The sequence below is a fragment of the Cariama cristata genome, unplaced genomic scaffold, assembly GCF_000690535.1.
Source record: "Cariama cristata isolate BGI_N322 unplaced genomic scaffold, ASM69053v1 scaffold43417, whole genome shotgun sequence".
Lineage (NCBI taxonomy): Eukaryota > Metazoa > Chordata > Aves > Cariamiformes > Cariamidae > Cariama > Cariama cristata.
This window is the reverse complement of record NW_009629180.1, coordinates 915-27,206: the sequence shown is the minus strand read 5'-3', so window position 1 is coordinate 27,206 and position 26,292 is coordinate 915. Positions and strand designations below refer to the sequence as shown.

General features: G+C 39.9%; 1 protein-coding gene across 1 annotated transcript in view; it reads left to right on the top strand.

Moving 5' to 3' along the window:
* The window catches only part of PKD1L2 (polycystic kidney disease 1-like 2), a gene marked incomplete at its 3' end in the record, with an annotated part of 29,753 nt that extends 3,835 nt beyond the window's left edge, over positions 1-25,918 (top strand). The window contains exons 3-33 of the mRNA XM_009705060.1: positions 497-682; positions 1,235-1,345; positions 1,785-1,932; positions 3,617-3,846; positions 4,493-4,897; positions 6,001-6,099; positions 6,820-6,869; positions 8,013-8,130; positions 8,752-8,959; positions 9,693-9,813; positions 10,075-10,216; positions 10,718-10,918; positions 11,136-11,281; positions 11,752-11,946; positions 12,791-12,916; positions 14,310-14,492; positions 15,549-15,673; positions 16,501-16,627; positions 17,784-17,918; positions 18,601-18,826; positions 19,235-19,428; positions 19,862-20,092; positions 20,325-20,426; positions 20,642-20,820; positions 21,176-21,322; positions 21,815-22,014; positions 22,165-22,391; positions 22,937-23,150; positions 24,145-24,373; positions 25,137-25,365; positions 25,822-25,918. Of these exons, the coding sequence (XP_009703362.1) occupies positions 497-682; positions 1,235-1,345; positions 1,785-1,932; positions 3,617-3,846; positions 4,493-4,897; positions 6,001-6,099; positions 6,820-6,869; positions 8,013-8,130; positions 8,752-8,959; positions 9,693-9,813; positions 10,075-10,216; positions 10,718-10,918; positions 11,136-11,281; positions 11,752-11,946; positions 12,791-12,916; positions 14,310-14,492; positions 15,549-15,673; positions 16,501-16,627; positions 17,784-17,918; positions 18,601-18,826; positions 19,235-19,428; positions 19,862-20,092; positions 20,325-20,426; positions 20,642-20,820; positions 21,176-21,322; positions 21,815-22,014; positions 22,165-22,391; positions 22,937-23,150; positions 24,145-24,373; positions 25,137-25,365; positions 25,822-25,918 (5,331 nt within the window). The remainder of the gene's footprint in view (positions 1-496; positions 683-1,234; positions 1,346-1,784; positions 1,933-3,616; positions 3,847-4,492; positions 4,898-6,000; positions 6,100-6,819; positions 6,870-8,012; positions 8,131-8,751; positions 8,960-9,692; positions 9,814-10,074; positions 10,217-10,717; positions 10,919-11,135; positions 11,282-11,751; positions 11,947-12,790; positions 12,917-14,309; positions 14,493-15,548; positions 15,674-16,500; positions 16,628-17,783; positions 17,919-18,600; positions 18,827-19,234; positions 19,429-19,861; positions 20,093-20,324; positions 20,427-20,641; positions 20,821-21,175; positions 21,323-21,814; positions 22,015-22,164; positions 22,392-22,936; positions 23,151-24,144; positions 24,374-25,136; positions 25,366-25,821) is intronic.
* Positions 25,919-26,292: the final 374 nt, after the last annotated feature.

Genomic DNA, 26,292 nt, shown 5'->3' with positions numbered 1-26,292 from the left:
CCTGCTGAATGTGATAGTCAGTCGACTATCACACAGGAACAAAGGTGTCGGTAGCAGAAATGGGATCAGGTCCCATACTTAATATGCAAACTATTCTCCAGAGCAATTACCTGAATATCATGCAAATCACACACCACCACAAGGCTCTTTCGGAAATAAGGAGTAACTTTAAACCTTCCAGTACTGCAGGTCAAAAAAATGCTAAGTGTTTTCCTCAAAAATATGTTTATTTTTTAATTAAAATATTTTGGTTTATTAAAAATGTTCTCAAATTCTTGTTTAAGGCAGTAAAAACCATAAATCTATTACATTGGGTTTTAAAAAAGGAAAAATATTTTATTCTTTGTTCTTTTTTTTTTCATTTTCTTAATTGTTTAGCTTAAAAGGGAGAAAAGGGAAGAAAAAGAAACAAAAAAAAAGAGGGATATGCAGGAGAACTGTAGCAGGATTTTTCAGAAATTCAAAAAGTTAAATCTGATCTTTTTTCTTCTATTAGAATCTGGCCGAAGCATTGCTTGTGATAATTACAATGCCACTGTACAGTGTGGATCAGGAGAAGTCATTCAAATTGGAGAGAGTTTCTATGGACGGAAGACCCCTCACTACTGTGTATTAGAGACTCCTCTCCAGTATGATACAGATGAAGACTGTAGCTGGATCAGTGTCCAGGATGAAGTAGCAGGTAGTATCTTATGGCATTGCTTGTCAGAAGCGTAGAGTATGTGCCAAAGTTCCCGGTCCTTAAAATACTTTATCTTGTATTTCAGTAGAGTTAGTGAATGGGAAAGTGGATTATTCCTAACACGAAGGGAATCACAGAGAGCTTCTGATATGGAGGAGGTTCCCACAGGAGGCTGGATGGAAAGGAGGGACTTTGTGAGGAGCAAAGATTCAGAGAAGGACAGGGCGAGAAACTGGAGAACAACGGTGTACGTGATTCCTCTAACTGTGTGAAGAAAATATGCGGGCACACTGATTCCCTGATGAACTCAATGAAAGACCCTGGGTTTGATAGAGATGGAAGAGAACACATTCATACAAAGCTAACTCCAAAGCAGGAGGGGTGAAAATGCTGGCACCCATGGGGACGCGAGGGCAGAAATCTAGTCTAGAAATCAGTGACATGATATTGCTCCCCCTCCCCTTTTTGTTTCTGTAATCATCTCTCATCTGAGCTGTTATGACAGTCAAAGACAAAACCCACTAGTTCATATAAACGGGTCCTTCTTTCCAGGCCAGTGTCATGGTCTTCAGGCCTGCCAGGTGGCAGCGGACGGCACTTTCTTTGGAGAGCCTTGTCCAGCTTCGGGAAGCTATTTGTCTATTCAATACCACTGCAAGGAAGGTAAGTGGGAGGGGGCTGACAACACCAAAAGCCTATTCTGCTTTTTGCTGTAACACTGTGAGCATGGATATTTATTTTAAAAATCACTGCTCCATCCTCAAGGAACGACCTGGAAGAGCAGTGACCACTAAAAATACTGAAGGCACAAAAATGTAGCTTCCCTGTACTAATTGACAGCTCCAGAGGGTTTTTGATAAGATACAAAGCCAGGAAATTCAGACACGTAAAATGCACTTGAATGAAATTATGTTCCAACAAGAATCTTGACCAGTAGATATGGAAAAGAATCAGCTCCCTGTCATGCCACCAACGCACTCAAATTAGCAGTTGTATCAAATCTGTTTTGGGGAAGGCCTGCTCTCAACACGTGGAAATTAATTGAATTATGTAAGAAATGTAGACAAACAATGACATTGGATTCTGTCATTATGTTTTACAGGTCTGCAGCTGGTTGTAACAGATGCGTGCTTTGTCTTTGAAAATATCACGGTCACTTTGAACTGGCTGCTCTTTCCATACTCTGGCAACCTTTCCTGTATCATTAGCACTGGAGATGGCCACACTATTGATCCTTACTACCCTCTAACGTAAGATAAATCTTTCATGTATCATTAGACAACCAGTAAATTTCACTGCTTGCATTTTATTGAATGCTTCAAGTCTCTTAAATGAGATGTGAAAAATTAAGTAGATTAATAATAGATCATACATACAGGACACTTGGATTCTGCAGAAATTTGTTGTGAAATTAATATAAACTTTTCAGTCAAGCTGCCAACCACAATCTTTCTTCTGCTTATTATGACAAGTGATTCCTATTTCTTACTAAGAGAATTTATTCCAGATCCTAAGACAAAAAATTACTGAAAACATGTCAGTAACTACCGAAGAAACAGGCAAGCATTATTTTCTTAAGTTTAAAGAATATTTTTTATAACATTTAAAATAATACAATGGGGGTTTTCTTTTATTTTAATTGCATAAAAATTATGTCCTTAAAAGATCAAACATTTTTCTGCCGAATTTAAAAATCAGATTTTGTCATGATGCTAGGAATGACAGAGAATGGCTCTAGAAATTTATTTGTCTACTAATGGAATCCTACTTGAGTCAACTAGAAAAATAAGAGCAGAATGAAAACCAAAGGTGGTAACGTACTAGAAGCAGTAAACATTCTTTCAGAGTTACAGACACAAGTCTGTAGCTGTAAAGAACTTGAAAAAAAATCTTTGCTAGTGAACTTTTAAGTAAAATATATTTGCTAGCTGTAAGCAGAGGCTTGCTATTTTTATGGGAAGCCCTTTTACTTCACCTACGAAATGGCTGGCAGTCATGCTCATCTGTTTTCTGTGCCTGGTTTGATACCCACTCTTACAGGAACTGCCTTTTCTGTTCCGGTCTTGTCATTGGCATGTTTTTGAAGTCCAGTTAGAATTAAACCTTTTTCTTCATTAAAACAACTAATGAAAAATATACATTATCAAGGATGATATGTCCTGATCTTTGTTTGCATTTGCTAGGTGGTACCATGATAAGAATATAAATAGTTCAGAAAGAATAGTGTCAGGAATATTACTTATTTGCCTTCCATGGTGTATGTCATTCAAGAAGGATATCCTTAGGTTCTTTTCACCATCTTGTGATGGTGAAAGACTATGCTTGTTAGTAATAATAGCAACTACCACAGAGTTCTTCGTATCCATTCGTCTCCGATTGCTATCATGACCGGAGCTGCACCAGACCCAGGAGTGAAGAGACCTTTTTGCTAGCATGGGCAAGTATAGAAGCAGCTGCACATAAAAAAAAAGAGCAAGGGAGTGCTCTGACAAAATGCTGAGCAGCCTCATCTTCCACTGATATACCTAAGAGACAGTAAACCAGGAATAAAACAAAGAATAGAGAATTAAGAGCACAATTACACGTTCTCATGCACATAGTCACATGTCTGTGCTCAGAACCAACAAGTCACAAACCAGATCTAATGCCACATGTTATTGAACTGTAATCTACCTACTCTAGAGCAAAATGTATCCACTCTTATAGATAGCTTGGAGAATGACCACTGCTGATACCTATCCTTAATGACACCGTAGCTGGAACAAAGAAACTTCAACCCTAAAAATTCAATGTAAATAAACAAGAGATTACAGTGGTTGCAGGAGAGCTGAGTCAGGTCAGAAATCTGGGTACTGTGACCACTGTTACGACGTAAGGCTAAGGACCTCCCAGGACAGTCTTCCACAATAAGCAGCTGTTCTCTTTCTATTCTAGGCTGGTCAGCAGCATCACATACAGATATTCATCTCCTGGAGAGTTTACCATTTTTGTGGAATGCACCACCAGCGAATGGCATGTGACGGCACAGAAGCGGGTGACTGTTCAAGATAGGATGGATCAACTAAGCATTACTGGGTGCTCTAGCCAGTATGAATCTGGGAATAGCTCTCACTGCCGTACACTGTATGGGGAGTTGCTGTGGATTCAAGTTGAACTCAATGGAGGTGAGGGTAATTACTCTGCGTAATTTAGATGGTAAGCTAAATATTATGCCACCCATGGAATAGAAGCAGGATTTTCATTATGCAAAACAATACTTCTTTTTAGTGAATGCTTTCCCTCTAATTCCTGCAACTGAATGCTCTCAGCTCCATTGCAGGGGTTCTTTCTCAGCGCTATTATACCACCTCAAACATAAGCATAAACCCTTTTTCCCTCTATACAAAGTTGACAAAGTGTGAGCATAACTTTAGTCACACAAATCCACATGAAGCCAGTGAGAATATTTTCATATTTGAAGTTAGGAATCCACAGAAATGCTTCTCTGATTGAGGGTAAGAGAATTCCACACTGAGCTGGTCACATTTGCCGGTGTTCATTTTGTTCTCACTTCAAGCTCCTGGAACCCACATATATGCTTAAAAATTAAAATTCAGTAGTGTATGTTTGAATTATCTTAAGTGCCCAAACACTCCCAGCAGAAAACACACACAGGGGGACAAAAGCACCTGAAGTGACTTTACTAAAAATGACTGCATTGCTGCTGTGTTCTTATGACTCCTTTATAAATACCTAAATGCTGCACTAAGCAGCTCGAATCAGATGGCCTATTACACAAGCTGTGAGAAATTTTGAACTGTCTTTTTGCAGGCAATGGAGTGACCTACATTATATTAGCAGATAACAAGACACTCACTGAATCCAGAGCAAAGGAAGGAATTGTCCCTCACAATCTGACGCTCAACAGTGCCTCTCAAGAGCTGCTAGGCCCAGGGATACATCAGCTGGAAATCCGAGCATCCAGCAACACAACTGCATTGGAGGTCTCTGAGAGTGTTGCTGTTCACTTAATTGAGCCAGTATCTGGTCTTCAGGCTGCATTAGCTTCTCACACCCTGCAGCTGGGGGAGAATTTGGAGATTAATGTCTCTGTGTCTCATGGTGCCCCAGATAAGCTGAAGTTTGTGGTGATTGGATCTAATGAAACTCAATGTCACAAAGAAGATGGCCCTCATGGGGAACGTCGAACATACATCATTCCCGTGCACTCTGAAGGTACAGCATGCGGGCATCTTCTGTATTTCCAAGACACTCACATCTGAGTAGAGGAGTTCACATAAACAATCACAGCATCCTGGGGTAGGAGACAATAACATACAGTTGAATTTGGTAGCTTTTCTAACTGCTCAAACTTGGTCTGCAGAACAGTATGAACAGCACAGTCTTACCGACTTCTACGTGAGCTGAAAAAATTGAACAGGCAAACAGGTCTCCATATGGAGACTGAAAGCAAGACTTCACCTGATTTTTACAGTAAAAAAGACACAGTGAACCAGGGTTTATTTTTTTCATGACATGATCTGATTCAAGTGCAAATGGTGACATTTTCCTGAATCACAAAGTGTTTTTCTCCTATTTGTTTATATGTATAACTTTTCAAGTTTACACTCCTCCATATTTTACACTGCAGTAATTAATAACCTGAGGAGTTCTCAGTAGAGAAGGCAAGGAAAAGGGGAGCTTTTCTGTGCGTCGGTCTCCAAGTCATAGTTTTTGTTGGACTTATGAATAAGCTTTTTGGTAATTTTTTCTTTCCATTATTAAGAAATCAAAGCCTTTGTATGTGAGATTAGGGAGAGCTAAGAGTTAATTAAGTGGCAGAAGATAAAAAAGTTTCCCCCTCTAATGAACTATTCAAATCCCATGCTAAAGCTGGAACACTATAAGCTAATTATGATTTCATTTTATGTTTTAAAATTATTCAATATTAAAAGTTTTATTGGGTCTCCCTATACCCATTTGAACATCCCTTCCCTTCAGGCAGAAATTTTCAAACAAGACAGCTGTTCTCTCAAGATGCCTAAACTCATTTGGACACGAGTATTTGCACACCTCTAGTTTCCTGTGTGGTAATATCATAGCCAGCTGACAAAGAATAGCATTGCAAGTGCTAGGACAAAGGCAGCTGAGTTATTAAAAAGGTGAGATAAAGGGGAAGAATATTCCTTGAAAAGCCTTTCAGCAGTGGAAATTCACCAGAAAAACTCCAAAGCTCTTAACAGGAAAGAGTAGGATTTTCTTTATGAATTGGATTTTATATTCCAAACATGATGGATTGGTCCCACTGCTATTCCTAACTGGCCATTTCTCTTCTCTAGGTACTTTCCTAGTGAAAGTGGTGGCCATGAATGCCTTCTCAAACATGAGTCTGGATCTTGGGTTCATCACTGTGTTGGCAAACAGTTCTCATAAAAAAGGTAACTGCATTAATCTAACAGTGCTGGTTTTTGACCACATAAGACTCTTTTTGCAGTCAGAGCATTTCATGGAGTGTTTATGGTTTGCATCTAGTAATTGCTTTCCTTCCAGCAACAGTGCTGAACATTTTTGTGGAGGCTGCTTCCTGATGAAGGCAGATTCCCTGGCTTTGAAGTAGTCATAAATTAGCACCACTCTGTATATGCTACACGTTGCACATTTGCAATTTCTCCTAGAAATAGCTAGTTAACTTTATGGCTTAGGACGTAGTTCTGAAACTAGGAAATATTTGCATCACAGCGATCTCATAAATTGCTGTCAGTAAATGCTTCTAGATGGCTCATCCTTACATTTACAAAAGCAGATTATTCCAGGAACAAAGTGATTTTAGTACTAATCCTATTGAGACTTTCCCAGTGCTTTCTCTCAATTTTTCTTTGTACATTGATGAAACTCCATCGCCTTCTGTGAATTTATTTTGATTTACACCATTGTGTTTGAAGAATCAGGATCACGCTCTTTATAGTATATGACTAGCTTGTTACAGTTTTTCCTATTGTAACTAGACTTTTTATCACAGTTCTAGAGTCTGATTCTTGTAGCCCTATCTTTCAGACTGTCAGTAGTCAAATCCTGTGTATTTAAGTCATATTCACTGAGGATGTCTGAAAGCTTTACAGATAGCACTAAAATATTCTGCTCTTTTTTGTATTAAACAGATTCTGCTAAGGAAGAAGGCAGCTCCAAAACAAATACCCAAAAGACAAACGTAAGTATTATTTAAGGAACTTTCTTTAAAATTGAAAAGCTTAGAAATTTTTCTTACCAGTAAAAGTGCTGCATAAGATATTGAAAAGAAGTATTTGTAGCATACCAGATTGTGGACTAGATTTTCTATGTCCCATATGGTTTAACATAAAATCTACACCAAAAGTCTCTGGGACAAATGTGTTTACAGGCATTCAATCTACAATTCATAAAAGCCTGCAAGTAACAATTACAAGATTAGAGAAAATGAACTTTTCACAATTATTCAGTTTTGGAAGTTGAAATTCTTAGATGAATTTTTAATTTGTCTACTTGACAAATGTAAACCTCTCTTTGAGGGGCTATCCTTCAAGCAGAGTTTACTACATTTCTATATTGTTTCTAAGTGTTTTCTGCTTCTGTATTGGAATGTTTAAGTTACTTTGCAAAGAAGAAAGTTCCAGTTTACTGCAAACTGAGAAACTAATGATACACCAATGGCTAGCAGCTGCACAAATTTAAATAATAAAATTGCCAGGTAGAACATTTTGTTACCATCTTAAAGATCTAGTTTTTAACTATAACGCTAGCAGACAGATGTCTGCTCTAGGAGACGTGCTGCTTCACAAGAAGGCATCGTGCTTTACAGATAGCCTGTAAGAATATATTGCATCAGAGGAATATAAATCTAATTCAAAATGAAGTTTATCGCAGTTCGTTGCACAGAAAGACAAATTCAGCTACTTCCTTCTTCTCTTTATCTATAGCTGTAATGTATCCAATTCAGATAAAAAAGGAATGTACTAGAAGATGTACTAGAAGACAAATTATCGTCCAAGGGTTAAAAGCCTTGGTCCAGAAGTGGAAAATTAATAGGAATTAGTTTCCTAAGTATCTGCATTGGTTTTGAGAATGGGAGCTGGGCTCCTAAGCCGCTTATGCGTTTGGGAGCGTTTTGCCACCCAATTTCTCTGTGCCATCTTCTTCTCTTCCCATAGCTTCTACTTCTATACTTCCACTGATCAGGGAAAGATCATTTAAACTACAGATCTGCATACAGTGATTTGGTGTCTAAACTTTCAGACCTTTTTCATTATAAAGAAGCAAGATACATATGTGCTTATACTTGCTCCTGTCCTAACTGATACATTTACTTGCTATTTAGGATCACAAAAGAAAAAACAAAATATATATTAGACCGAGTCGCCATGTGGATCCTTTCACAACTGTTACACTTGGCTGGCCAGTCAACAACAATAATTCCAGTTTTCTCTGGTCCTGTGGTACGTGCATTTCCTGAACTTTTCCACCAACTTTTATTTGATGAGTAACAAACTCACTGTGATGTCAGATCAAGTGGTGAAAATCTGACTAAAGGATGGTTTACTCTCTGGCTTTAAAGTTTGCCACTCACTATACATGAAGAATGTCCTTCTACCTTACTGTGGTTTTAACATCAAACTAATTATGGTATACAATACGGCATAGTAATCAGTTTTGTCTTTTCCTAAAGGTTTCAATTTTTCAAGATCTGCCTGTCCTAAGCCCTCACTCTCATAGCCAAGAACTAGTCCCCATTGACTTAAATAGTCAGGCATTTGCAAGGTATATGTGTCTCAATAAAACAGCAATGATTAGCATTAAACATGATGCAAAAACATTTAAGGCTGAAAACTGGATTGAGATTCAGAACATCTGTGTTCTGTTCCCATATTTATCCCTGACCTCATACGTTACTTTGAAGAAGTCAGTCTGTACTCTGAACTCTGATTACCCATTCTTTAAATTGGGTTCAGGAAACCTGTTTGTTCTATAAAGCTCTTTGAAACCTATGGCAGGAAAGTCCTTTATAAGAGACATGGGATGTTATGACTATTCTAATTATAAAGGAAATGTTTGTGCAGGAGCTTGCTGGCCTGCGTGGAACGAATGTGTGCAGCAACAGATAATCCTAACCAACCAACCAGAGGTGCAAATCCCACCTTCCTGCCTTCCTCCTCCAAAGTCAGCAGTGACTGTCAGGGTTACAGTCCAAAACCACGGCAATGAAGAGAGGCAGGATGAACAATGTCTCTATGTGACGGCAAAACAAGAACTGCAACTGGAAATCAGGTGTGTTTTCAAACCCTAGTATTCACTGGTTAATATTATTACTGCACAAACATAGTGCAAGGTGACAGTCACCAACAATAATGATAATAAATTGATAACATTAACATACTTATTGTTGTAAATATATTTATACCTTACCTAGGAATTACAGACAAAATGGGTCTTGCTGCATTTTTCCAGTCCACATTTCTGAACATAATCCTTTTATAAGCTGAATAATATTCTTCCCAAAACCATTTAGGGTTTTTGACCCAACTACATCCTTTCAATGTTGGAGATTTCCATATGCAAACCTCATTGAAACAATGGGAATAAGTCCCATAATGTATGTCTGAAATTTCTACTAGACACCCAGATACACATTACTGCCTTAAAAAAATCTGTTCTTCAAGAGTCTAGTGCCTCATTAAAGAGCAGTGGCATTTCAATGATCTATTAATATAATCATTTCAGGAGCTTAAATAGAAGCAGGCTTCATTTGAGACCCTGAATCAATTTTGCAACATAAATAGTTTCTGGGTTCTGGGTCTCAGTCATGTCGAAAACGGAGATGAAGGTTCCTAAATCTCTTGCTTTAAAATTAAGTATTTCACTATTTGTGAGTCATGTGTCACTTGTCTCATATTGCAGGGCTTTTGCAGATTTTCATCAAATAAGACTAAAACAATCAGCATCAAGGACTATGACATCTCATACAGTTACTACCTGTAACTACCATCTTAATTCCTTACAGATGTGAGGCAAACTGCAAGCCAGTGAATGCTAGTGATGAAGTTGTTTTGAGTGTCTCTGAACAGAAGGACTCCCAGGCCATATATTATAAATGGTATTTAGATAACACGTTCCAAACCAAGGTGAGAGCATCAGATTTGTCAGAAATACTGCACACACAAAAATAAATGTCCATCCTGAGGAAAAGCCATGTGGCCTCAGGGTGATACTTTGTCAAATGGACACTTTGGAAATAAAAGTGAAGACCGAGACAAGGGGCCATCTGGTTTGGGAGCGGTTATAATGAAGGGCACCAAACTGCCACCCTGCTCCTGATAAATCACAACAGAAATCACAGCAAAGAGCCTCTACTGTCATGTTTGCTTTTCTGTCCGATTTTCCAGTATACAACCCTCCCTCTAGCCTGTGGCCTGACTGGTTTCCAGCAGAACTCTTTGAATTTGCTTCAAAGCAACACATCCATGTTGAAAATGAACAGCTCCTTCTTGCAGACACAGGGAGAAGCCTTTCAGATTAAAGTAACAGGTAAGGGCAAGCAGAGTTTCTCTGACTCCTTTGAGATAGTCTCTGCTGTCATGACATCACACTGATGGTACACACACATAGCCTCGCTGACAAATATGAAGTTAAATTAGTCCACAGGTTGAGAGCTGTTACTTTATACATGGGTTCTTAAAAATAATTAAGAGCTAAGTTTGTTCTGGGCTGTTGCACAGCAGGACAAATTGAGTTATCTTATTCCAAGCTGTTAATAACTTTGTTAAGGCTCATCTGGAAATGAAGTTATGCTAAATGCTTGATCAAATAATACAGCTTTGCTTTATAATGCAAACATTACCATGTTTTTAATAGTTCTTCTCCTCTTACGGCTTATTCGATAGCAGGATTTCATTTCTGATTAGGCCCACCCTGATGTTTCTGGTGCCTGAACAAACAGCATCGTTGCTAAGTAGGCAAGATTTATGTCTGAGGATCAGTGCTGCCGGGGCATGATCGTTGCTGACGTTCTGCTCCCTCCACTCCCAGCAATGACTCAGCGTGGCTACGGGGAGGAAACGTACCTTGTCAGCACCGTGCCTCCGCCTGAGATCCCCAGTTGTGCCGTGTCTCCCAAGCAGGGATCAGTGCTCACCGCGTTCACAGTCTCCTGCAGCGCTCCTTGCTTGGCGGGCTCATGCCAATCCAGCCATAACAGGCAGCTCACATACTGCTTCTATCTGAAATCAAGTAAGTCCTCAGGTGAACTGTTTGGCTGACTACTTCTCCCTGTTTCAGGCAAACACTGTTCCTGTGGCTAACAAGAGCAAAGGCACAACCTGCTTCTGCTCCGCCGGGAGACTGAGTCAATCAGGTCTGCGCAGAGCAAACCCAGAGTCTCCTGTTCTTAGAGAGCAGGAGGTGTCTGTCTGGTGTCTGGTAGGTGACCCTCTCTTTCCTCTTTCAGATTCTCTCCTGCACTGTGGCCCGGATCCTGAACTCTTCCCAGTTTATCTTCCACTTGGAGAAAAGGAAAATAATTTCATTTTACATATGACAATTACTGTTAGCAACAGCTATGGTGATACAGTTCACACTAATGCTTCAGTGAAGGTACACAGAATTACTTTATTTCAAGATCTCTCAAGTTGATACCTAACCTGCAATTCACTTTTGGAGCTTCTTCCCATTTTATACTTATTATTTCTCTCTGAATATGCCATAATCATCATTTTCCTATCTAGCAGAGACTATTCTCTGTGGACTCAAGGCAGTCAAAAGAATCTTCCAATGCCCTTTCTCTAGGACAGAAGTTTAAGATCTATGCAGACATTGGGCAGCATAAGCTGTATTTAGTGAGTCTGGAGTTACTCTGTGTGGGCCCCGGAAAACTCCTGCTTCTGCCCCAGTGCCCCAGCAAGGAGATCCTTATCAGGCCACTAAAAATAAAACATTAAAAGTGGGGAACACAAAGTTTTCTGTCCGACTCTAGCTAGGCTGTCAGTAAGATAATCATGGAAGTGGTTCAAAGATAATTAGAACAGCGCTAGCAATATTAAGAGAATATCTGATTTCTTTATCAGGTTGGACATGCAGGCATCATTGATGGGAACCTGACCTTGCAGGCTGTTGTATCTGAGAAGACAAACACCATCCTAAAAGATGGGAACAACAGCATGAGTCTTTTCCAGCTGTATAAGTCAGTGACATCAGTCCTTAATCAGGAGACCCAAGAGGAAAAGTTTAACATATCTTTACAGACAGACACACGAAAAGAGGTCAGCCAGTCACTTGTTTTCTTGCAGTACAATGCAATATAACAGACTTTTCACATTCTTTGGCAGCTCTTAAGTAATAAAAAGCTCATGTGTCACCACCTGAAATCAATGAAAGTTTCAAGTTTCTAGTATCTGCCTCAGCATTTGGCACAGGTTTCAGCTATTTTTCACGATTTTCCCACATAAATAATTTGTTTTATCATCCATCAGTAAAAGAATTAATTCTCAATTGTTACTGCATTAACTTAAACTAATTTGGATGGTCTTTTAAAACTTAAAATCAACCTGATTTTCCACAAACAATTTAAATATTAACAAAATGGCCTCTCCTGTGGGAAAAATATTCTAATTTTCCCCAAAACTACTAGATGGCAGGTAATTTTAGTTTGTTCCTTTCAGCTACCAGCTTGTGTTTGAGTTATGAGCTTATTCAGCGCTTTGAGTGCCTCAGATTAAAAGATCTAGAGAAATGCAATGTATCCTTCAATTATGATTCATTATTTGAGTTGCATCAATCATACACGGCTCCGCTTTCTCTGGAAGTGGCATTTATACAGTACTTCACGTACATTAGTACAAATTCTGACAAGTAACTCTCATTGCTATTAATGGATGTTAAGTGTATAAATTCTCTGTGCTGGGAGGTAACTTAAAACTCATGATTATACAGTTACTAAGGCAAGTGGCATCTTGTCAGTAGACGTAACATCAGTTCAAATGATCCTTGTGGAGTCTTACCCTACTGCATAATTTACAGCAAGCCTGGCTGTCAATATACAGCACTACTTGCACAGTCCTAATTAGCATCTTATTTCTTTGCCTAATTATCCCTTTTCATCCCAAGCTCCGAGGGCTGATGCTGACAACTCTCTCTGCTGTTAACGTAACATCAGTGCAGACTGCTCTTAAGATGTCAGAAGTATTGAAGGAAATCACTTACAGGAGTGAAGAGCTGTCTGTCTCAGCACAGGTAAGAAGCAATTCACCTTGTATCTCCTCACACTAACAGTTGCACCCCACTGATCTTGGAAGAGTTTCATTGCCTTACAGCTATCTGTTCTTTATACATTTTTTCAACCATACCAGCATGTGTATTTTGACCAGAAGGGAAAACATTTTGCTGTTTAGAGTAAGAGAATTTGGACTCTCAGACACTGTCTCAGCAACCACTACAACCCAGGCTATGACCAACTGGCCAGTTACATTTCACGATACATATTTAAGACGGAAACCTTAACTTTTAGTCAGAGGGATGTTAGGATGCATATTTTATTTTGCAAAGCACTCCTAGAATCCTGAAGAAAAAGAGCCCAGGAGGGTTTATCAAGAATTGCCCAGGTCCATTACTGCCTGATCCATGCGCTGTCACAAAATGGATGTAGGCAAGCTGGCAGTGAGGCAGGAACATGACAGCACCCAGAGGGACTGGGCACAAATGTTCAGATTGGCCTTACAAAAGTATTTCTTGAATCTTATCTGGCAACGTGACATTATTAGTAGATGATACTATTTATGCATAAGGAGTGAACACATGGGAGGACAGAACAAACTGTCACTGGGGAAGTTTTCCAAATACTCTGGCAATAAAAAGAGCTGTCCTGGTTTCTGATGTATTATGTAGTTGCAGCCAGACAATGTCTTGGGAGCATTTCAGCAGTATGTGGTTAACTTTGGCAAGACAAGAACATAGCTCAGATTCAGCACTCACCCTATAGTAAGGCTGCTAAGCATTTGAAGACTGTGAGACTGGAGATGTCCAAGCTTGCAATGAATTTGCTTGGCTCCCTCACGACCTTGGGCTAAACGCTGGCCGGTGCTTTCAGAATCACAAAGCTATCGTCACTGGCTGCATTCAGGTACAAAATAATAATTGTAAAACTCATTCTCCTTTGGCACTTACCACAGCACATGGCCAAAGGTATTACTTGCTGTTGATCCAGTAGGGTTTGTGAAAACTAAGATTGAAAGGCACGTGCACTTGACACTATGGTGGTATTTTTTGAACGCACCACCCAAAAGTATAACCTGATTTACTACATTACTGTATATCTAAACTGTATCCTTGCCCAGTGTTCGACAGACAAGCTTCCTTCAAATGTTATTAATCTTTTTTACAGATTAAATCTGTAGAAGCAGGCTGAACTTTTCAGGTCTGTGTTACATGTCAGTATATCATCTAGTATATCATCTTTATTGGCATCTGAGGTATTACCCCAGCAAGAATAATTATAGTAAAAACAGCGTTAGCCACAAATAGTCCCATGAGATTACTTATGTTGCAATATTCAGTAAATGACACAAGTGTCACTTCTGCCATTTGTAGTAGCAACACATATAAACTTCTCCCCTTGTTTCCCATGCAGGTGGAAGCCAGCAACACTCTAAAAGATGTCAGTGCTTCCTTGCTCACTGTAAACACAGAGGATGGCAGAGATGATCAGAAGCTAAAGGATGCAGCCAGCTATCTATTTAATGCAGTAAGCAATGTTCTGAAAGCTTCTGTAGAAATCAGAGCTGTGAACACTTCAGTGCCAGAGGCAGAACAGGTAATTTTGGTTTGGTCCAGTTTGTAGTGGACGGTGTGTGAACATTTGCTTGCTTTGCAAGGCTTTTAAGATTCTGCTGCCTCTCAGATTTTTAAATTGCCTTTGGGTAGGGTTCATTGTGACACCATGATGGACTTCAATATCAAAGGAAACTTCTCCCAGTTAGACCTGTTAGACTGAACGGTCTGGTAATGAAGATTGTAGAAGCCTCTTAAGATTTGTCACATTTAAAGCTGAACAGGACAAAGCCTTGGAGAACAGAGCATCAGGGTACGACCTCTAACGGATGACAAGCACACAGAGATTTTTTTTCAGATTTTATTCTCTCCTCTCCTTTTGCCCCATAATTCAAGGAAGCCACGGGTATTCAATATTCATGATTGGCTCCACTACTTGAAAGCTGGAATCAGCTCTGGTTGCTGCTTACACTTTTTCAGAAAGACCACCCTGATTTTCTATTCAGAATTATGCAACGTGTTTATTTTGTCCTATCCTTTCCTATCTACATGTGAATTGTCACAGTTGCCTTTGTGTGCTTCCTGGGCTGAACATATTTTAGCTTTCATCACTGGAAGGGAGTAGGGCATGAAATAAATCCAATCTGAGAGAAAAGGTTATGAACTGTTCGAACTCCCCCAGGATAACACACTAACACACAATTAATACATAATTAGGTCTTGCTTTTGCAAGTAACTAAACACTAAAGTGTGCAGCTAAAGGACATTAAGGTACAGAAGTGCATGAATACATTGCATTAAATTGATGTCATGTTTGTAGCGCTTCAAAATTCAATGTGTAGAAGTTATAAATAACAGAATATAAAAGTAAAAGCTGTAAGATATTTATTTGTTGTCTGCAATGTTTTAATGAGAATTACAGAAACTGAATTGCTGATTAGAATAACTTTCTCTGAGATTAAGAAGCACATCAAGTTTGCCAGCTTTGTAAGACACTGAAAATCAGTATTTGTTCCTAAAAGAAGTAAAGGCAAACAATGCACACCTTAATGAGTGTGAGAAGCTTTGTTGCAAATTTCCTCCTCTGATCCTTTTCCAGAGTTCAGTGTCACACCAGCTCCTGAATGCTGTTGAAAATCTACAGAGTGCCCTTCTGTTTGGGAAAGAACCAGATGATGAACCAACAGTCCTTACCACTCCTTCTGCCACAATGTATATACACAGGTAACAGCAACCGTATCTCCAACCTAGGCTCCTGATAGTTCATCAAATTTGCCCCAAATATTCATTACATTGTCCTTAAATGGAACCACCAACTAAAGATTGTAGCATAATGACAGTTTCAACAGTGCAATGAAGCTGTCATTACTAACTGATAGTAAGAATAGCTTGGACTCCAGTTAGCTTCAATAATGCCATGTTAGAAATTCGCATGCTGTGTCTTCTTTGACCAATGGAGAATTTACTACTATTTCCTGGATGAGGTAGTAGCTGCTTACCTTTGAAATTATGTGGAAAACTCATGTCATGCCAGTTAAAGGGGTTTTTTTTGTTTTCCAGTTTGCCAATAATTACATGTTATATAGAATCGTAACCAGTTTGGCAGAAGCAAATATAATCATTAGGAGCCTGATGAGCGTTCTCCATTCCCTACGATCATCCCTAAATTGTTCCTCGAGAGCCTGGTTTTCATCCACATTTAACTGTGCATTCAAAACAAGAGCATGTTCACACAGAAACCAGCTGCATCTTTCACATAAGTACACCTGGTTAGGTACAGCTTCCTATCCACATACACCAATTCCACCCCTTTTTTGATGATTTTATGGTAGTGTTACGTGGAGTGCTATGTCAGGGCCAGATTAAAGTACAAAGTATTTACTGGCAGAGTTAGAAACAGTTTTGCAACTGAGACATACTCATGAAGTGAGAAAGTTTTTTCTCTAGATATGAAGTCCATTATATTGATTTTTTTTTTTCTGGTTGTTTTGTTTTTTTTTTTCTATTTCTCTTTTATTCTGTTTTGCTTGTGTCCAACCCTAACTGGACAGATTACAAACAGAAAACATGGACAGCACATCCATTAACATCTCCAATTCCAGCTCTGCCAGCTTTACTCTCCCACCTGCTTCCGCTCTCAGTGTTTCAGGAGCTGATGACGAAACAGTGGATATAAGGGCAAGTAAACAGCTTTTATCTGACTCCATCTGAAATGCAACTTACATTCTTGGTCTAGCAGTTTTACAATCTTTTCTCCTTTTACAATGAATACACAAGCACACAAGTCATCCCTCCTGTCATGCCAAGAAAATAATTTAAATGTTTTTGGTCAAAGAAGCCTTCATTTACCTCAATTGCAAGAGGTTGGTTCAGCAAACTAAGGAGGACTGAAAGCTTAAATTCCCCATCCCATCAGTCCCTCACATACACTCCTGATTCACACTTGCATGGCTAGAGAAGGCAATTGAATGAATCAATACCTGTAAATCTATTTGTTGTTTGTTTACATTTTATGCTCTCAGGAGGATGCAACAGCTCAGAGTCCATATCACCATTAAAACTAACCTGCAGCAGTCCCATTTCATCCCAGCTAGGAATACATGGGTTTGAGGCACTCAGATCCTGCAGGAGACAAAAGGCCTGCGAATGTCCTGATGATAACACATCCCTCATCTGAATTTGGATATGGTGGTTTTTCCATCAGAACAACAGATTGCATATTATTGTCATATTTTAATAACACATTTTCTAAAGGCCTCTCTGGTTGATTCATCACTCTCAGGAAACCCCTACGATACCTGCAAAAAATGTTTTTTTGTTGTTGTGTCTTTTCCAGCTTTGCTAAAAAATGTCCAGAGCCCACTGAAACCAGTGGAAACACATCCATTGTCTTACCTGGGCATTAGGAGAGGCTCCTGAATCCTCTCATTGGACTGACAACTCTAACATATCCTTCTGTGCATTGCTATCATAGTAGAAACAGATTTCTGTTCCTAATTCCCAGAGGGGTGCCACAGCCCAGCTTTGGTGGAGTTACTTTGAAAGAGGCTTATACAATTGCATTTTGATATCTGGTGTCTAAAAGGCAAAAGGGTTACAGTGCATGGAAATAATAAACACATCACATTTGAGAATCAAAATCACTTTCAAGGTTTGTGTTTGACCTTCCTTCGAAATAAGGCAGCTTCTTATTTAAATCTGGATGCAGGCTTCTTTTAAGCCGAGTACTGTTTGGGTCCGAGCTCAAGCTTTCACTGTTCAGCAATTTAGAGTGTGAATACAATGAAATATTGACAATAGCTCAACTGCCTGATTGTTAATATCTTGCTAATAGATGGTGAGCTTTGCCGTGAATCCCTTTTTCTCCAGTGACACCAATTTTGACATCAGTGGAACAGTGGGAGGTCTAAGTCTTACTGGTCTGGATGGCTTGATCATTCCAGTCAGCGATCTCAAAGAGAACATTGAGGTAAACTCACTATTTTCTATCCCTTTCCCTCTTTCCCCGTTTTTCCCTTTCTCTGTTAACAAACTCTCATTTGTGTTATCAACTTCTGCGAGGTGACTGCAAATGGTAGTAGTGTTCATTACCTTATATAATTGGATCATGGTGTCTGCATTTGTGATGGAGAGATTTGTGTGATGTGACAAAAAATAAGTATTGCTGTCTTCTCTTAAAAAGGACATATCTTATTCTTCCTTAAATGGATGTGAGAAAGCTAATGGTTGTGGAAACAGATTCCAGATTACAGTCATCCCAAAACACAATGTAATGTCTGATTTCATCATCTAACAACTCTATGTTCATATTACTACTCTTTGGGCTTCCTAGACAATGTATAAGCTGACATCTCAATCATTCATATATGCATTTCGTGTAGCCAGTGTTTCAATCATAATCCCAGTTCTTAGTTCAGAAATACACCAAGGGTCATAGACTCTGTGATGAGTCTACATAGGTTTCAAATGAACTTTTCAGAGGTTAGCTGACAGTATCAAGAAAATTATTTTGAAGCCACTATTTTTGCTGGCCATGCTTTCCCTATGCTATGAAAAAAGATTATCTAGCATGTGGCTATATTGTGCTTACAGACCAATAGAAACAAGATGGTTTGCTGTATTTAAAGCTATGTCTTTCTGTTTAAAAACAGATAATGTTACCAAGGCTTTCAGCAACTGAGGAAGATAAGATTCTATTGAATCTGGCCAATTTTAGCACTTTCCAAGTCAACGTTACCTCCAAAAACACATCTATAGTGATCCACCTGGAATCTGAACATGACGTTCCGCTAATACTCTATGTAGGGTATGGTTATCGCCCAAATGAAACTAACTACGATATGAAAAATCATCTGTTCTATAAGAAAACTACTGGAGGTAAGATAACTTGTTAGTGACCCATGAACTTGTGCATTCTGGGCTTGTGTAATCAAAAGACTTTCACCACCCACAGCAAGTTCAGTGCAGTCAGTACGGGGAGCGCTCATCCACAACTTAACAGCACATGCATACATTTGCAAAATGAGCCTTGACCATGAGTTCAGACATCTAACTGGAAAGAAATCTCTCAAAGGAGTTTCAATCTGTCATGTTTCAGGGTTCCAATCTCTAGTATACAGTGTTCACGAACAGGAGCAAAGAGTGGGATGCTTTGAAAAATGAGTTGCTAAGAATTATTTCGTACCTGTTTCTTCAGTTTGCTTATTTGATTATACGCAATACAGCTGCATATTTCTGAATTAGCACTTCTATATATACATTGAAACTAAAATGTTTATGTTCAAGGTGAGACAAACACCTGGGTTCTTAGCCCAGAAGAACTCATTTTTGGAGAGGGAACCTACTATTTCGTGGTTTTACAAGATATGGGAACGGATTCCACAGTCTATGACAGGCTAACTATAGCTGTTACTTGCTTTGCATCCCGCTGCGTATTTTGGGATGAGCACCAGGGGAACTGGAACAGCTATGGATGTCATGTAAGTAGAGCGAAACAAAACAATGTTTATATTATATACTTCAAAGCTAGCCCTTCTAACCACCATCTTGTAGTAAAATGATAGCACTGAACTCACACCATAAACCAAGATCATTCTGAGATGTTTTAATGAACTGAAGAAGTTTAGCCATAACCAGACTAAGCTGCAAATCACATTTGCACTTCAATTTCTTGGGATGGGCTTCTATATAAGAAGAAATGGGACCATTCTGATGAGGTTGTATTATATTATAATGCCTGTTTCTGGCTGGATATTAGAATTAACATTCCTTATTGGAACTTGAACAATTCTTTTCTGTATAGCAGTGCTCCACACTAACTTACTAATCTTAGCACTGTCTTTTAATTTGCTAGGTAAGTTACCTAATACTTTGAAGCCAAATGTTTTATCAGGAAATTTTTCTGGTTTTCAGGTAGGACCAAAAACAAATCCTCAAAGCACACAGTGCCTCTGCAACCATCTGACCTTCTTCGGGAGCTCCTTCTTCATCATACCCAATGCCATAGATGTTAGCAAAACCACACAGCTATTTGGTACATTTGTGGACAACCCCGTGGTGGTGACAACTGTAGGATGCATCTTTCTGATATATGTGCTTGTAGTTATTTGGGCTCGAAGGAAAGACATCCAGGATGATGCCAAAGTAAGTCTTCAGCTAATAAAGACTGAATGTGTTTAGGCCAATTCCCACTTTGCCTAGCCTGTTTTAATAGAAAGTCTTCAGCCAATCCTACTCCCTTCACTGTAACTCTCTGTTGACTGGTAAGTATATGCATCGTTGACAAGACGACAAATTCCTATCCACAGCTTGAAGGAAGCCCTACTTACAGAACAGCTAACACACTGCTTGTGTTGTGTATTGTGTCACTCTGCAGGTGAAAATCACAGTGCTGGAAGACAATGACCCCTTTGCTCAGTATCGTTATCTTGTGACGGTTTTTACGGGACACCGCCGTGGGGCAGCCACAACCTCCAAGGTAGCAATGGCACTGCGTGGTAAGACGGTTTATGCACTCATTTAGAGAACTGGATGAATAATGGAGCACCTGAGGCTATTAAACAGGACAGCTCAAACACAACATCTAAGCCAGACAGTCCTTAGATTTTATGAAAGCAGGAAGAGTATGCCAAAGGAATAATCATACACAGGATTGAGATGCGCAAGTCTTCATTTTGCCATCTTATTTTCCAGGTGACTCTCACCCTCTATGGACTGGAAGGAGAGAGTGAGCCACACCACCTGAGCGATCCTGATACACCAGTCTTTGAACGTGGAGGAGTGGATGTTTTCCTACTCTGCACCTTCTTCCCTCTTGGGGAACTGCAGAGTATCAGATTGTGGCATGATAATTCAGGTGACAGTCCATCCTGGTAAGTGGAGATCTGGAGATCCTGGGAAGTAAAGATCCACAAATATTTTTTTATAATGAGAACAGTTTTCATCTTCCAGCACTTGAAAATTATCCTTTCTACAGTTCTAGAAGGGAAAGAAGTGTTAGTTTCTCATTTTTTGCAGATAAATAGACCAAATCATAATCTAAACTGCAGGACTAGGAGTACTTCCTGTATCCTGTGTCCAGTACAGAACAGGATGTGTTCTGTGCCTTACAGTTTAGACACAACCTAAGAGGCCAAAGGCCAGAGTTTGTTCTCTATAGTCCTGTTGAGTCCTGAATTTCATACCACTCAGTTACATGTGAATGTGCTCTGTGTGTTTTTCCGACAGGTATGTGAATCGAGTATTGGTCCACGATCTGGCATGGGATCAGAAATGGTACTTCCTCTGTAACTCTTGGCTAGCCATTGACATTGGAGAATGTGTCCTAGATAAAGTGTTCCCAGTAGCTACAGAACAGGACATGAAGCAGTTCAGGTACCTTCTATTTTATGGACTTTACTCTTGATAGCAATCAGTCTAGAAAAGCAAGTATGCAAAAAAGATCAAATCCCTAGACAAAAAAGAAAACAAGAGAGGTCTTTCTATTGCCCTCAAAGGGCTCTGAACAAGGAAAAGAGGAAGGATGGCTAAGTAAGACTAATTTTCACCCTAACAGTAATACCACACTGGAAATATTGGTGTTAACAAAGAATAGCCCAAGCATATTCTCTTATGTGTAATTTCCCTAACAATTTGTATAGAAACTGCTCATGATTAGCTTTCCCTCCATGGTGTGGCCAGAATGAAATGACATAAGAAGCTATGACCATTCTATGCAAATCAAGCCATGATATTTAGTAATTTCTCATAATTATTATTTCTTCTGATAGTGCCTAGAAGCATGAACAGGTGAGGACCCTGAACTACAGCTATATTCTTCCCTCTCCTTTCTAAGCATCCATTTGATCTTCCTCTCCTCCTTCCTAGCAATCTGTTTTTCATGAAGACCTCCAAGGGTTTCCAGGACGGGCACATCTGGTACTCAGTTTTCAGCCGCTCCCCACGAAGCTCCTTCACACGAGCCCAGCGCGTGTCATGTTGCTTCTCACTGCTTCTCTGCACCATGCTGACCAGCATCATGTTCTGGGGAGTGCCAAAGGATCCAGCTGAGCAGAAAATGGACTTGGGTAACAATCCTCACCATTACTTGGGCAGGGAAATAGAGAGACAGCAGAATCTAGAAGCAGGACAGTTGAACAAATGGGCTTTTTCACAAGAGAGAGATCTGATGGTTCCCAGGGTTATTTTTACTCCTCCTCTCTGTTTGATCTTGACAGGTAAGATCGAGTTCACATGGCAGGAAGTGATGATTGGCTTTGAGAGCTCGCTCCTCATGTTCCCCATCAACCTGCTCATTGTGCAGATCTTCAGGAACATACGATCCCGGCCAGCCACGCAGGGGAGAGAGAAGAAGCCAGGAAAGAATGGTCGAGTGTCTCCAAGCCTACCTCCCACCCCCCCGGTCACCCAGGCTGTCTCACTCACTCCAGAGGCTGTGACAAAGGCAAGTCCCTGTGGCTGCTCCCCAGTGAATCCTGCACTGCCCTCTGCTGCCATGCACTACCCGACGTCCGCAGGGTAACAGCAGAAATCTTCCCTGCCAGATGCCCTTCAGCTCGTCTGAAGTGAAAAGCCAATTACGCACTGGTGCAAAGCACTCAGTCATCCATCTACATGGAATCCCCGGCTTCATTAAGATCTGCCTGTGTACATCCCAGCCCTTGCACAGTTATTATGTGCGACCCAAATCATTGTGTTCACAGGTTAAAACAAACATTAAGCAAGACTGTGAAGACAAAAGCTATCACAGACCCTGACTTTCTCAGTTTAGGTCCTCAGGCATGTAAACTGTGTTTTTGAATCCTGAAAGCTGTCTTGCTGAGCTCACTGAAATCTGCCTGTCACATCCAGCACTGTAGGATGTGCTACCCTCATCCATTCTGGAGATTTGAGCAGCTGCTGCAGCTCCCAGCCAGTGGTGCCTTCAGATCACATCAGCTTAAGTCACTGCAGCCAGAGTCACTGCTGTGTTGCTGCTGTCTTTTCTAGGACATAAGAAGAATTGCCAACTCACTCTTTAGAGCCCTGAAGACTCCATCTCCCACTTCAGCAGCAGATCTTGGAAAATCAACTAACATCAACACACTTTTGGCATTGGTTGAGGACATCATCTGCCAGCAGAACAGAGCTGGGCAAGAGTTTTATGATGAGAGCAAAAAGGATGACCCTGTAATTGTCACATTAGGTGCTGTGGATATACAAGGTAAACAACACAATGTGACATACCTACTGAAACCTTTGCAGTGAAAATGATGGTAACGCTGGATGTGATGACCCAAGCTCTTCTTACAATCTGACTCAAAGGCAATTACAGAATCACAGAATAGTTGAGGTTGGAAGGGATCTCTGGAGATTGCCTAGTCCACCACCCTGCTCAGAGCAGGGTCAGCTGGAGCAGGTTGCCCAGGATCATATCCAGCCAGATGTTCAGTATCTCCAAGGATGGAGACTCCACAAATTCTCTGAACAACCTATTCCAGCATCGAACAGCCCTCACAATATATACGTTTTTCCTTATGTTCAGTCAGAATTTCCCATGTTTTAATTTGTGCCCATGGCCTCTTGTCCTTTCATTGTGCACCACTGAACACCCAACTGAGTAAAGACAATGTGAAATCTCTATTTCTTATGCTGTAGGATTAAATGTTAGCTACCAGCCTGGCTTGGGAGCAGGATCACTATCTAATAGCACGAAGACTCACAAATATCAGTCATTTCACAGTCTTTTTGTTCTGTCCTTTTTTTCTTCTTGGCCTTGCGCTGTTGTTTCTTTCAGTCTGACTCTTAACTTAGGTTTTCATTTATTTTCAATTAAACAAGAATAGATGAATAAACAATCCCACTGATTTCATTAAGACTCACATTTGGCTTTTCCAATGAGTGTACCAAGCTACTAATTGCACAGGTTAACTATGAACAAATTAAACTTGATCTTATCTGACTTCTCTGTCAAGGTTTTAGGACCTCTGTCTAACTAAGTTGCCTTCTGGAAACAATCCCAGCCCATTCCAGCAGAAAAGCATCAAGCTCTAGTACTAAAGCTGCTTTTACATGTCCCTTCAAATGTTACTCTTTGCATTGTCGAATTCATAATCTTGCGCTCCGGTTCAGCCACTCTTTGTACTGAACAGTATTTTAATCTAGGAATAGCTATGCTGATTTTATTTTAAAATAAAGAAATAATTCTTTGCCTGCAGAAAAAACAAGAAGCCCAACTCCAGAGAAGGGAATGTGTGAGCGACCAAAATACAGTGATTACAATCGCTGCTTGTACATGCAACTCCACCATGTAGGAATGGAGCTGGAATTACTGGGGCCCCATAAATTTCAGATGCCTCAGAGTTACACACAAGCTGTTCGTCAGGTTCATCACATGAAGAACCTTCTGGAGAAGCAGATCTGCTCATCAGCGTCCACCAGTGAGAGGTAACCTAGTTCTCATCTCGTTCTCAGTAAATTCAGGTCGTGGACTCAAAACTGGTCAGGATGACAGAGCCTAAATAATTACTGCCTGATAGGTGCTAGATAACCATTATTGTAGCTGTAGAAACATGTTTTACTATTATACTATTGTAGGAGCAACAAAGACATTTCAATACGCTGTGAACTGCACACAAAAGCAACAATGACAGATCATCACTCTTTGTAATTTTTGTCTCCAAAAGTGAATGTTACAATACAATGCCACATGATCGCAAAGGGCTGGGATAATCACTGAGCTCCAAAGTCTCAGAAGACTGTTAAAATGTATGGATAAAGAAAAATTAATAAGCAGACAAAAATATTTCAGTGAAATATGATCATTAAGTTGGAAGTATTGAAAACAATAGCACTGATTATCTGTCTGGCCTTTATGGTGATCACAAGAGATGTATCCAGCAGTTAAAATGCACTCATGGTTTTATTTGTTGATATTTCTACTGGAGGTTCAATTATGCATGAACTGAAGAGTAAATAAGCCCATCATATTTGTTTTGATTTTAGCTCATCTCTGTACACTTCCTTATAGTTTTGCTCCCTGTATTTTTGCTATCCATATATCCTATACAACTGCATTAGCTAAAAGAATGCAGAATATTTTGACTGAGATTTTAAATTAAAGTGCCTATCCCCACTGAACCTGAAGACTGTGATTTTGGCTTCTGTTCCACTGCAGAGTGATTTTTTTCTCTTCTGATTGACTCTCAAGGTGGTCCCTTACTCCAAGCTTCTCCAGCGATGGCAAGAAAAGTTCTTCCAAAGGGCTGCCCTGGTGGTTTGTCTTCATTGCTTGGTTCCTTGTTGCAGCCACCAGTGGTGTATCTGGGTTCTTCACCATGCTCTACGGGCTGCATTATGGCAAGGAGAACTCCATCAAGTGGCTGATCTCCATGGCCATCTCCTTCTTGGAAAGTCTTTTCATCACACAGCCCTTAAAGGTGAGATCCTCAGAAATACAACCACTGGCCAGTATGAACTCATTCTACTATCACTTCAGGAAGAGAATGATGTAATTTGCTCTAAAGAACCATAGGATTTAACATGTAAAATGAGAAGTCTCTGCCCTTAAAACAAGAGCTAGCAGGTGGTTTACAGAGTTCTGCCATCTTTTGCTGACATTAACTCCATTGGTTTCATCTCCCTTGTTTTGTTAGAGTTTAATAGGTGATGAGGTTTCTGACCAGGGAATACGTGTCATATGGCAAAATTGGTTTAACTGGATGCACCCCAGCACTGTGCACTGTTCGTTTGTTTATAAGCTTCATCTGCATGAGTTCAACAAAGCTAAAGCATGGTTGTTCTACAGTGCCTGGATCCAAAGGGATCCAGGTCAAAGCCTGAGCTTCTTTATATGAAATGGGCATATGGTGAGTCTTATAGCTAATTCCTTCCAGGTGCTGGGATTTGCTGCTTTTTTTGCTCTGGTTCTGAAGAAGGTGGAACATGAGGATGAAGAAAACACAGCTATTGATGGGCCTTTATCTGCACCAGGTAATTGCCTGTAAAGTGAGAAGTTATTAAAGGAAGTAAAGTATTCTCCAAGCTTTTGGAGTGCTTTATCCACAAATATGTGACTCAGCTCAACTGAGAACTTCACTGGTTACCTTTATATACCTGAATCTTAGCTGACAAGGTTAGTGGAAATCACTAAATCCACAGGTGCTGTGACTATGTCCCTACTCATTAGCATTCCCAAGATCAATGTGGAAGTGGAAACAAACCTAAATAACTTTATTTCGTGCCAACTGGAGAAAATATGAAGACCACAGTATGCTTAGGTTGGATAAATCTTGCAGAACACTTAATGAAAGAGACCACAAGGTCAAAAAGATATGAGAGAAGTTCTGGATCAAAAGAATAATACC